Here is a 13667-nt window from a genome sequence, read left to right as displayed (position 1 = left end):
GGAAAAAAAAGATTAAGTACAAATTAATAATAATAGGTACAGTAGCCAATCTTAGAACTGGTACTGCAGATGTTGAAGTAGTGGATAGCTCCTGCTTTTTAAGGTTATCAATTTTAAATGCCCCCCTGCCTCCCCGCCCGCCCCCCGCGAAATACAACTAGCACTTGAAGCAATGAAAGCATTGGGAACGCCATGATGTAGCTATGTGTACAAAAACCAGAATCAGATCAGAATCATGCCAGCCAATTATTTTCCCTTTTGACATGCTGTGGAAGTCAAACTTGGACTTTGAAGAAGGAAAATGGAAAGAATGTTAATGCTTTTTAAGTTTGGTGTTGGAGAATACCATGGACAGCCAAGAAAGAAACGGATCAACAAAAGTTCTCACTCAGGTCAGAAATGACCCGGTTTAATTGATCATATTTTGGACACATTCCACAAAGACTTTGTTCTCTGAAGAAGTCTGTAATGCTGGAAAATGTTAAAGGCAGGCTCGATTATAAAGGTGGCAGGTGCAACATTGCAAGACCTGAAGGATCAGGTGGAGAATAGCTCAACCAGGAGAAAATCTATTTATATGATTGCTAAAATCACTAAAACTGCTGTGGCAATCTTAGCTATCCCACAGATACATTTTTATCCAGGATGATATACTGAATAGCACATACTGTAAGTGTCAATCATGCACTGTAGTTAGAGAATACACAAAATACCGATAGCGTAAGCTTTGTCTGATTGTCATTAAACCTGGTGTGGTCACTAGGGGAATGTTCCTGAGAAAAAACTCTCTTGAAAAGCTATGCAACTGTGTGTGAAAGCTAAATAGGTGATGGTCTCCATCGTTTCAGTGACGTCAGTCAGTCAATGAGACTGATTCTTCAGCTCCCAAAATAGAGTACTCATTTCAACAAATCAAATACACAGATATGTTGGTGAAATTCTAAATTGGTAGAATTTAAACTGATACTTTTCTACCTCTCTTTGATAAGGAGATTCTAGAATTCTGTTAAATTAATATAGAGATATGTATTTTATTTATTTATTTTATTTATTTTATTTGATTTGTATACCGCCCTTCTCCCGAAGGACTCAGGGCGGTGAACAGGGACATAAATATCAAAATGCCCAAATACAGAAATTGAAAACAAATTAAACCCTAGTGCCCAAATGCAGAAGATAAATTACATTAAAATAATAATTAAAACAAAACCTATTAGTATTAGTATTAGTATTAGTATTAGTATTAGTATTAGTATTAGTATTAGTATTAGTATTAGTATTAGTATTAGTATTAGTATTAGTATTAGTATTAGTATTAGTATTAGTATTAGTATTAGTATTAGTATTAGTATTAGTATTAGTATTAGTCTGTATTAGTTAGTATATTGTAGGCTAGTTGAAGTTTCCCTCAACTTTAGCTTTTCAAAATTCCCATAATATTCTTATTTCTCAAAAAAAAATGCTTGGCAGAGTTAAGAGTACCACCTGTATTATGTCACGGTTTTCCTTTTTTCCCCTTTGGAATCTACTTTGCCAGGAAAGTGTGAATGAATTAAAAGTCCTTAAAAAGTTTTTTAAACATAATTGAAAGGGTGAAATACAATATGCTCTCATTCTGTTTCTTTCCATCTATCCACCCCACTTTTTTCTGAAAGTGATGTTTTGGAATAATTCAAACTGCTTTTGATTTAGGGCTTTTATTCTAAGAATATTTGACATCAGGTTTTATTCAAACCACGAGATGAAAAGACATGATGTATGAAGTGCATACTTTGAAACTCCAGGAGTTTCTCAAACACTTTATGACTTTTAGCTGATAAAGGTAAAGGTAAAGGTTCCCCCGCACATGGGTGCTAGTCGTTTCCAACTCTAGGGGCCGGTGCTCATCTCCGTTTCAAAGCCGAAGAGCCAGCGCTTGTCCGAGGACTTCTCCGTGGTCATGTGGCCGGCATGACTAGACGCCAAAGGCGCACGGAACGCTGTTACCTTCCCACCAGAGTGGTTCCTATTTTTCTACTTGCATTTTTACGTGCTTTCGAACTGCTAGGTTGGCAGAAGCTGGGACGAGTAACAGGCGCTCACTCTGTTACGCGGCACTCGGGATTTGACCCGCCAAACTGCCGACCTTCTGATCGACAAGCTCAGCGTCCTAACCCACTGAGCCACCGCGTCCCTCCCACTGAGCCACCGCGTCCCTCTTTAGCTGATAGGCATAGGCTTTCGACTGAATTATGGGGAGCATTTGCTAAGTAGAATACGCCATATTGAAAAACAACTGGCAAAAGGTCTAAATGGTGTTCGAAAAGCAGAGATTCCTTTCTAGAGTTTTCTTGGAAGGTTCTGTTGTTCTTCGAGTTGTAACTCTTTATGTGTGGTTAAATGTTAAGACAGTGACTGCTGATGGGCAACGCATGAAAAAAAAAGAATAAGGTTTATTTATTATTTCTTCTGTTCAGTTCTGGCCAATTTTCGGAGATTGCCTGGACAGGTCCCTCCAGTTTTATTGTCAAGGTTTTTCAGCAGTGGTTTACCATTGCCTCCTTCCAAGGGCTGAGATAGAGTGTCTGGCTCAGTGTCACCCAGATGACTTTGTACCTAAAGTGTGAATAGAATTCAGAATGGTGTCCCAGTTTCTAGCCTGACCACCTTAACTACTCCAACAAACTGGTTCTCAGGACTGGGATTAACTTGGCATAGTCTCCCTGTTTTTCCTTCACTTGGTGGAGCCTTGGTGGAGCAGTGGGCTAATGCCTCCTTAAGTAACACTAGCTGCCTGCAATTAGTGCAGGTTCACATCCCACCAGGCTCAAGGTTGACTCAGCCTTCCATCCTTCCGAGGTACGTAAAATGAGGACCCAGATTGTTGGGGGCAATATTTTTTATTTTATTTTATTTATTTTAATTCCATTTATATCCCGCCCTTCTCCGAAGACTCAGGGCGGCTTACAAGCTTAGCAGTAGCCTTCATTCTATGTATATGCCTGCTTATTAGGGCTTTCACACACACCCCAAGCGGCATTCTTACAAAGTCAGCTTATTGCCCCCAACAATCTGGGTCCTCATTTTAGCTACCTTGGAAGGATGGAAGGCTGAGTCAACCTTGAGCCTGGTGGGACTCGAACCTGCACTAATTGCAGGCAGCTGGTGTTACTTAAGGAGGCATTAGCCCACTGCTCCACCAATAAGCTGACTTTGTAATAATGCCGCTGGGGGGGGCGAAAGCCCTAATAAGCAGGCATATACATAGAATGAAGGCTATTGCTAAGCACATTGATTTGTGCTTTAAATTGTAAGCCACCCTGAGTCTTCGGAGAAGGGCGGGATATAAATGGGATTAAAAAAAAACTTATTCAGTTAATTCTTCTCCTTCCCTCGTCTCCGTTCAATTTATTTCCTCTTTCTCTCTCAGCGCAACTATCCCTGCAGCTTCTTCTATCTCCATTCTGTAATTTTCATTTGTTTCCCTTTTCCTGTGACTACTGCCAAGAAGGCAATATGTCTACATGTCTGTATGAAGAAGAACGGTTGGTATTTTCATCTTTAAATCGGGGTAACTTGTTTTACAAGCGATTAATTTTAATCAGCCTTTTGCCTTTGACCCTTTCTGGAATGTAGCATTCAGCAGAAGTGTTTGTGTGGGAGAGAATGTGTACACACAAACACACGCGCGCACGCACACACAGAGGATTTTATGGATTCTATATTACGTGAAAAACATGCATGTGGTTTAAACATTGTGGTTTAAAAAAACGCATGTGGTTTAAAAATTGATGGTAGATGCAAGTCCATAGATTCCACAGAACAGTTTTTCCTTTGAACCTGAAACTCGGCACAGGATGTACGAACACTTATAAGGATGTCAAAGGCACATATTTTTTTTAATTTTAATTCCATTTATATCCCGCCCTTCTCCGAAGACTCAGGGCGGCTTACAAGCTTAGCAGTAGCCTTCATTCTATGTATATGCCTGCTTATTAGGGCTTTCACACACACCCCAAGCGGCATTATTACAAAGTCAGCTTAATTGCCCCCAACAATCTGGGTCCTCATTTTACCTACCTCGGAAGGATGGAAGGCTGAGTCAACCTTGAGCCTGGTGGGACGCGAACCTGCACTAATTGCAGGCAGCTGGTGTTACTTAAGGAGGCATTAGCCCACTGATCCACCAAGGGTCAGTGAATTGGGGAAGGAGAGATCTTGAGGTTTTAGTGGGACTTGGCACTGTGGGGGGAGTTTATTTGTTTGCATTTCTATAGCACCATGAATCCTGGCTGTTTACAACTTTGGAATAATTTTCCATAGCAAGAATGAGATAAGGTTGGAGGTTGAACTATTAAAATTGCTACACAGGAATTTGGTTAATCTTTTTTTCCTCCCAGATATTAGTTCTACAAAAATGAGCAACTTATCACAGAAGATAACTATAATTGCATTAATGGCATTTTCATTCTTAATGTAAATAGCAGGGACAATTGATTTTTAGCATTACATAACTGGATGAATACTGGTAGTCCTCAGCTTACCACTACAACGGAGCCCGACATTTCTGTTTCTAAGTGAGACATTTTGTTAAATGAATTTTGCCCCATTTTCTGACCTTCCTTGCCACAGCTATTAAGTGATTCACTGCAGTTTTCAAGTTACTAACACAGTTGTTAAGTGAACCTGGCTTCCCCATTGACTTTGCTGGTCAGTAGGTCACAAATTGGATCGCCTGAGCCGGGGACAGTGCAACCGTCATAAATATGAGTCAGTTGCCAAGCATCTGAATTTTGATCAGATGACCATGGGGGATGCTGCAATGGTCATAAATGTGAAACAGGTTATAAGTCACTTTTTTCAGTGCCATTGTAACTTCAAATGGTCACTAAATGAACTGTTGTAAGTGGAGGACTACCTGCAATTGCAACCTCATTCTCAGGCTGAGTAGAATTTCACCCAGCAAAACTTATGTTAAGTTTTCAAAATAAACAAATCCCTTCCACGTAAAGACACAAATAGAAGACCTTGACTATAAATCAGTTTTATGCTGAGTATATCATTATTTCTTCCACTACATTCTCCAGAATTTGTCAGATGTCTTTTTTTCATAAATGACACATGAAGAACAAGGATTTGTTAATCTTAGAATGCTTTCCCAATGCAAAATTAAGACATGTTTGTATTCCATTCCTGCTTTTCCTTTGATATATTTAGCACTGGAGGGTGTTTTTTTAAAAAAGAAAAACAAACACAGTATAGTCATGAACTTTTAGTTGCATAAGCTACATGGCGTCCAAAAATAAATTCGTCCCATCTTCAGCTGATAAAGTGGACTCTAGCCCCAAAGAGTTACTACTCAATAAATGCGCTAGTCTTTAAGAAGCCTGAGGACTTTGCATTAAATATGATGCTTTCATTCAAGCATTTCATTCATGCATTCAACATCTTCCACTTTTCCAAATCTGTGAGGAAACATAACCTGATAAATATCATTTTGGAAATGAGGTCAGCATGTCACACAACATGTGAGAGACCTGGATCTCCTGGAGCTGAGTGAACTACAGACTCTGAAATGGTTCACAATAACATCAAATGTAGCCAAAGATGCTTGGCAGCAGCAACAGCCAAGACCACCATGGCTGATTATCATGGTCTCAGCACAGAGACTTCCTGTTCAGACTTACAATGACCTTTAAACATTCAGTGACCCTACAGAAAATTCCCCAGGCTGTAACTATCCATCGGCAAGACAGATTAGTAGCGTGAACTTCCCTGGTTTAAGGAAACATAGATTTCCTGATCATGTCTATAAATAACACAGAAAAAACAACCCATTTTTATTCCTGGCCTGCATATTCTTATCTATAGTGATGAGATAAGTGACAGCTACCACCCACCATATTCACATTCTTACACATCCCACTTTTCTCAGCCGGGTCTAAATGTACAAGCAATATATCTGGCCCTTTCTTAGACCACAATACAATTCCTAGGTAGAAGCGATCTTTTCCTGCTTCTCCCAAGGCGTTTACATCCTGCTTTCAAAAAGTCTACAGAGTTGAACTGGCGTACTTTCCGCTTTTCTGTATAATCGCCAGAATCTAAAACTCTTGAAAAACTGTGGAACATATGGCGCAACATAATGGATGATAAATATTTATTTTCAACTTGTTTGTCTCCCAAACAAAATGTTGACTCTTCTAATAGGATAAGAAACCTTCAGGGTAGCCTGCGAGGGCCATACTTTCTACATTCAAGAGTTCATCTCGGGTAGCCTTTCCACAATTTATTTTTATTTCCATTCAATCATGTCCAGTTCTCAGAGACTGTCTGGACAAATCCCTGCAGTTTACTTGGCAAGGTTTTTCAAAAGTGGTTTGCTGTTGCCTCCTTCCTAGGGGTTGAGAGAAAGTGACAGGCCCAAGGTCACTCAGCTGACTTTGTGCCCATGACGGGACTAGAACTCATGGCCTCTCTGTTCCTAGCCTTAATCATTACACCAAACAGGCTCTCTTGATGCCCTCCATATATGTTGGGAGTGCAACTCTTTGAATTCCTAACTTGCATGACCAAAGGCTGGGCATCCTGGAAGTTGTAGTTCAAACTTATAAAGGTGGCAGCAGACTATATATATTTGATTGAGGACCTAGCATTTAAGTGTCTCAGGCATTGGAGGGATCAGGTGCGGGGGGAAATCAAGAGTAAAATGTTTCCATGGACTTTCCCTCCTTTAATAATCACCATGAATAAGATTTAAATTATTCAAACTTCCATTATATCCAGCTCTAAAGCATAGCTATAATCATTCCACTGAACTGTGTCAGCCCTTCAGGATAGTCCACACAAAAGGAATTTCATCCAAGAACTACCTTTATTGTAGGGCAGTATTGTAGCCCTTCTCCACTTCTTTACTTTTACCTTCCAGAAAACTAGGGAATTTTTCCCCCATACTCCTTCTCCTTTTGTGGGCTGAGATACCTTTTGCAAACAGTTGTCTAGTCTGCAGCTCTTCCTTCTGTTTCCCAAAGTCATTCCCACATACCATGATAATTAAGCTGGGAATTTTGCAAACAGGGACCTCTCTTTGAAAAAAATGCAGTAGTAGTTGTGTGTGTGTGTGTGTGTGTGTGTGTGTGTGTGTGTGTGTGTGTGTGTGAAAGCGTAATATACCATTTATGTACAAACAGCACCACATTCCTTAGTTAAGGAATCATTAATCTATTCAGTCAGATCAAGGCTCCATAAAAATGTCTGTGATTTGGAAGCTTTAATTATGTTAACATTGCATTTTAGCCTAAAATCACATCAACATGTTTTGCAGTCACTCTACCCTGACATACTCAATCTACTATTTCTGAGCCTTTTTCACAAATATTGTTAGCCCACATTATACTTCTTATTTGAGTTTGTTTTTTACATTTACTTCTATTAAAAATCATTCTGTTGTCTTTAGTGCATTCTTACCAAGATCATTCCTATTTTCTTGGATATTAGAAACTCCACTAGACTTTGCTTCATTTTCAAACTTGGCAAGTATTCCCATCACTTCTTCATCAAAATCATTAATAAAAATAAATTATGAACATAGGACGGATTGACTGACCTTGGGGCATCCCTTGAGATACCTCACTCCAGTTTGACAAGAATTTGCTGATGATCACCCTTTCTCATGCCCCTCTTAATTGCAACATGAACACACTTTGCTATTCATTTTTCTACCCAATTCTGATGTTGCTTTGAACTCATCCCCAGCTAAATTTTCTTTAACTTATAGTACAGTAGGGATACCTGTAGATACTTGTCTTTAGTAATAACCCATGTGTATAATTATTTGTCTTCTAATTTTCACAAATATGAATGATGATTTTTTTCTAATGTCCTCCATTTTTTAATTAGAATTGTTTGCAATTGTGCTTTTAATAACTTCCATTTTAGAAATGTCACCTGTCTTTAAGCTCCATTTTCCTTTATCATTGTTTCCCTGCCTATCTCTGCTTTGTTTCTATGGCTATATTTATTATAGTCTAATTTGCAATGGTTAATTAGAATCCATTTTTAGTCCAAGAGGCACTCAGATTTAATTGCCCTTAAAATCAACTATTTCAGCACTTTCCCCCAATGTTCCTTGTATTTCCACTTTTCTGGCTTGGTATGTAGTCAAACGTTTGGAAGTAATCAAGTGGTTGGAAGCAGTTAAGAGCTCTGAATTATTATGTGCTTCCCCAAAACTGGTTGGCTCTCTTCTTGAACCAGAGCTTATTCCAGAACTTTTTTGTGCAAAGTTCTTGTCTAGAACCCCTTGATGTTTGCTGTTTCTGGCAATTACCTAGTTTGCACATCAAAGCTACTGGTAATGGGATATAGTACTTCTGCAGGTACTGAATGCAGAATGAAAGTAAACTATACACATGAGAACAAAAGAATGTCAATGTGATTTTTATAGAACAACAATCCTGGCTAAGATAGAAACAAGACTCAATCTATATTGGGACTTCAAGAAATGTAAGAGAAATATTGACATTAAGCAATTTACGTTTCATGGTTGGATAGCCAACATAATATTTACTTAGGTATACATTTTTCTTCTCTTTCCAGATATAAGGCTTAATTTCCCATTTGTAGTTAATCTTGACTCCTAGCTCTTTGCTCTGTTAGAGGTGGTTTTTTTAAAATTACATTTACTATTTGTTGAGAGATATTTAAAGGTGGTGTGCCTCGAGATCATTGTTTCTCAACCTTGAGAGCTTTAAGATGTGTGGACTTCAACTCTCAAAATTCCCCAGCCAGCAGACTGGCTGGGGAATTCTGGGAGTTGGTCCACACATCTTTAAAAGTGCCAAGGTTGAGGAACACTGATCTAGGTACCAATTAGTAGATCTGGAGGAATTTTTTAATCTTATGACCTGCTTACAAGGCTTCCTATTGGTATCTGGTGATAATTCTAGAAGCCAGACACTGGTCTAAATGGATGCTCCTTATCTTCCCATGATTGATAACATCCTTATTGGGAGGAGGAAGAGGAGAAAGGATTCATCACTCTAAGATTTTTAGGGTTCCAAATTCTTTGTACAATACCAAATGTTCCACATGCATCACAAAATCACAAAACTTACTCATTTCACTCATTTATTTATTTATAGCCTTTTGCTATATTTCCAAGGCAGCTTACAGTATAAATATACGTAGTATTAAAGAACAGCTAAAGATCCAGGAGAGACTAAGGAAGTTCAAAGTACTTGATCTGTTTGGTGGCTTGATCTTTAGTTCCTGAATGGGAAAATTGGGGAAATGGGGATCATAGTATAGCTTTCTTCTAGTTCTTTTTAAATTCTCCTTGGTTTCTTTCATTTCACTGCTTTTTTAACTAACAGCTGTCAGAGTCCAGTCACAGACACATGGACAAGCTTCTCTTTAGCCTTCTAGGTAGTCAACTGTACAGAAGTTAGACAAATACCACAAGTCACTTCTATCACAAGCATGCCTTTCTCTTAACCCCAAGTTTCTATAAAGAATGGAGTCAGCTGTTCACTTGTAGGACAGATGCCATTTGGATTCTAAACTTGTCTAGGTACTCTCCAGATTATTCCTTTAGGCTCCTAAACCTACTACTCCTTCAACCATGATTGCATTGTCTCCAAGCTGAATCACAATATTTAGCCTGAGTTAAGGAAGACCTATAATAGACTATTCATCCAGCACTTGATTTTTTATGTTAGTAGTAACTATATACTGAGACTATTCCCACATTTTTTTAGGAAGACAAGTTGGAACGTAAGCCCAAATCTTTATGAGTTATCAATGTGTGAAAAAGAGAGATGGGGCTTCAATTGTGCAGTCACAGCTACTATTGTGACCCTCCCTGCAGACTTCCCTACTCTTAAGACTGAGGGAGATATCAGTATAGCTATAACTAAGGACACATCACGAAATGCCTTTTCTGGGGAGTTTCAAGAGTACTCCCATTTGTGAGAGATTCAACAGGCCTAAAATCTTGGCTGATTTCTATTTTGCTGTTTGAGATTGTCAGTGACTATTGATATATACTACTAATTTTTCCAGTTGATATATGTTGTATTGTTCTATTTTTATCTGTTATTGGAAGTTGCCAAGGAGACACTGTCCTAAACGTTGTAACACATTTCATGCAAACAAATGAAGAAATAATTTTCTCAACATTATTAAATACATGTTTGCTCCTGGGTTGTATCCAATGATCATCAACATTATCATCATCACCCCACCGCCATGTAGGATTCCTACCTGCTGGGCAGTTGCATCTCTGGTAGATATCTCTAGTCTCCCGATGTCTTGGCAAATTGAAGTTTATCCTCTGTAAAATGAATGAGGAGGAAGGTAACATTAACAATCACAAAGCCAAAGGTTTCTGCTTGCTAGAAAACAGTGTGTGTGTGTGTGTGTGTAATCAGCTCTGAACTACAAGGAGGAAGAGACATCTGTTCCTGGGTCAAAAACAGACAACAGCCTTCAATTCTAATCTCAACATCTGTTTGACTGAAAGCAGATAAAACTCAGTTAATGGCATTGCTACACAGCATCTTTACTGTATGGTCTGAACAGCAATTGTGTGCCAGTGTTGTCTAAAAGGACTATTACCCACTTAGAAGAGTTGGAGAGAAATTATGGAAGCTTTGAAGCACATCTTACCTTGCTTTATTTATGATCACCATGAGATCATAACCTAAAAGGTGGCCTCCTGCAGCGAGTCAGCATAATCCATGTGGGCTCTAATGGTTGCAAGAATTTACCACATAATTTCCTTCCCCCAATCATTTTATGAGATTTGAGAGCCTCTTTTCACTACTTGGCCAACACGAATAAAACATGGAATTGGGAAAATTCAGCCCCACTCTGTTGGGGATATGAAAAAAATGTGTTCCACTTCACATTATAATGGGAACTTAACTGATTTATTTTCATGAGCAATTATATGAAGCACTGCATATACTGATTTAGGTTGCCCCAAAGGTGCTTTTCAAGAGGCAACTGGACTTTCTTGGATTGTTCCTTGAAAACATTTTGCTTCTTATCCAAGAAGCTTCTTCAGTTATGAAAAATCCAAGAAAACCAGTTGTCTTTTGAAAAGCACCTTTGGGACAACCATGACCTGGACAATTGAGAATCTCCATAGACATGGATTTTGGTCCTATTTTCCAATGTTGTGGTCCAGATGATTTTTTAAAATAATAATTTATTGTTAATTGGTTTGACTTGCATACTTCCAGAATCATGTTATGATTCATGGAGATTTATTTATTTTTAAAAAAGCATGAAAACAAAAACAATTTAAAAATTCAGCCTATTCAAGAAGCAGGAATAATAATAATAACATGCAAGCAATAATTAAAGTCACAATCATAATACACATCTGATATTGTCAACCACACACTGGGCAGCTTCAGCTTCCAAGGGCTCTGCAGCATATCTCTATCGTCATGGGATTGTCAGAAAAATGCCACACATGGCCCTAGCCTAACTTCTAGAGTGATGCCATTTCGTGAAGTTGGGGCCACCATAGGAAAATATCACTGCTGCTTCCAATCTCATCTCTCGAGGGCTGGGTATCTTTACCGTTCAAAAATATTCATTTTGGACAAGTAAGCTAGATATATTGGTTCTGGAGTATTACAAGTACGTAGAGATCAATCATTTAGAAACGTAAATGTCAAAAACAATATTTGATGTTTGAAACCAACTGAAGCATTCATTTAATTTTGAAAGGTAGCTCAATGTAGAATAGCAATAGTCTATACTATTGTCGATCAGAAGGTTGGCAGTTTGGCGGGTCGAATCCCGAGTTCTGCGTAACAGAGTGAGTGCCTGTTACTCGTCCCAGCTTCTGCCAACCTAGCAGTTCGAAAGCATGTAAAAATGCAAGTAGAAAAATAGGGACCACTCCGGTGGGAAGGTAACAGCGTTCCATGCGCCTTTGGCGTCTAGTCATGCCGGCCACATGACCACGGAGATGTCCTCGGACAAGCGCTGGCTCTTCGGCTTTGAAACGGAGATGAGCACCGGCCCCTAGAGTTGGAAACGACTAGCACACATGTGCGGGAGAACCTTTACCTTTACCTTTTATATTACAGATAATGAAGGTATGGCAAACTGAAGGTGGCTCTGTGAAATTAGAGCTGACAAAAAGCAAGGAACCAGTAAATAGATTGGTTCCACAGAATCTGTCCAGATAAGAAGAGGAAGGGAGATCACCCATATGTGCACTGGATGGCTGCTCCTTTCAAGGAGACTGCAGGACAGTGACTTAAGTACCAGGATTAAACAGGATTGGCTATTTACTTGCAACCATGGAGAAGACTTTGAGAAGACTCTCAGTTCACAAACCTCACTTTCTAATCACTTTCAAAAAATTGCTCATTAACTGTTTCTGAACTATTAAAAACCTTTGGAACTGCAAGCTTGAAAAGGCTAGGCAAGTCTGCCTTCAATCTCTAATAAAAGAACATGTTAATAATAAGCTTAAAAATTTAAGGATTCTGAAATACACAGCAAAAGGTTAAATATGATTTTAATTTTAGAAAGTTGTAAACAGACTAAGGATCCAGATAAAAATGGAATATTGAAACTTCTACAATAGGTTTTTGGATTAATTACAAAGAACAAACAGTTTCTCATGGGAAATAGAGTCTATTTTGATTTTTAAAAGATATATAAAAGATAAGCAATTTCATGATTTAAAAAACTGGAAAAGGCTAAAATTTTTAGGTAAAGATTTACAAACCTGTAAAATGTTGCAAAGCATTATAAAAATAAAAATACTTAAGACTTTTAAAGAATAAAATCAGAAATTAGTAGTAACAGTATCAATAAAGATGTACAATGCTTTTAAAGATATACAAAATATATTATTGAAGAAATGAGAGATGTAGAATAAATTTTATCTGAAAGATACAAATGGTAATGAAAGTGGATTTGTAACTCGACAGGCCAAGAAAATAACTTAGAAGAGGATGTTTCATTGTACCTATCTACCAAAAACCAAAACCAAAACCTGACTGAAGTTTTAAAATATAAAATAAAAATATAGATGACAAACTAAGAGATAATCTGGATAATTTTTCCTATTGCATTTACAAAAGAGTTTCATTAAAACTTTAAAGAACTCTGTATCTGTAAAGAAGAAATGAGATAAATCAAATCCTATAACAAAATTTGAATGAACCGAAGACTAAATAAATGAACTTAAGAAGGTTAGAAGTAAAAGGAAATAACATAAAGTTGGCTTCTTTTATCAAGGTTAAAACATGATGTATTATTTCTGGTAAACCTTTATGATCTTTTTGCTGGCACCACAACTGAAAATAACAAAGTTTCATGAATTTGTTATAGATAGGGTATGGCATATGGAATGAAGAGATAAATGTTTGTAACCCAAGGGTGAAAAGGCACTAAATTTGTTTCTATTTGCTGTGATGAAGGTTGGAAGTCATTCTTTTTATATTTCTTTTCTTTTTCTTTATCATATTCTTACTTTTCTTTCTCTCTCCTTTCTTTTTTATTGCACTTTTTATTTCTTTCTATTCGCTCTGTCTCTCTAGTTTGTAGACTTTATTATAATAATCAAAACTCTTAATAAAAATTACACACATACATTATGCATGCATGTATATAAATGCATGCATATATACAATGATGCAATCCACGGTTTTGTA

The 13667-nt window shown here is 37.8% G+C and overlaps 1 protein-coding gene across 1 annotated transcript in view; it reads right to left on the bottom strand.

The window, feature by feature from the left end:
* COL13A1 (collagen type XIII alpha 1 chain) overlaps positions 1 to 13667 on the bottom strand; it is a gene marked incomplete at its 3' end in the record, with an annotated part of 191256 nt that overhangs the window by 157895 nt on the left and 19694 nt on the right. The window contains exon 2 of the mRNA XM_081329311.1: positions 10243 to 10312. Coding sequence (XP_081185437.1) covers positions 10243 to 10312 — 70 coding nt within the window. The remainder of the gene's footprint in view (positions 1 to 10242; positions 10313 to 13667) is intronic.

Source organism: Vipera berus, assembly GCF_964194415.1.
Source record: "Vipera berus genome assembly, chromosome: 5".
Taxonomy (NCBI): domain Eukaryota; kingdom Metazoa; phylum Chordata; class Lepidosauria; order Squamata; family Viperidae; genus Vipera; species Vipera berus.
The sequence above is the reverse complement of the archived record's forward strand: the minus strand, read 5'-3'. Positions and strand labels throughout refer to the sequence as shown.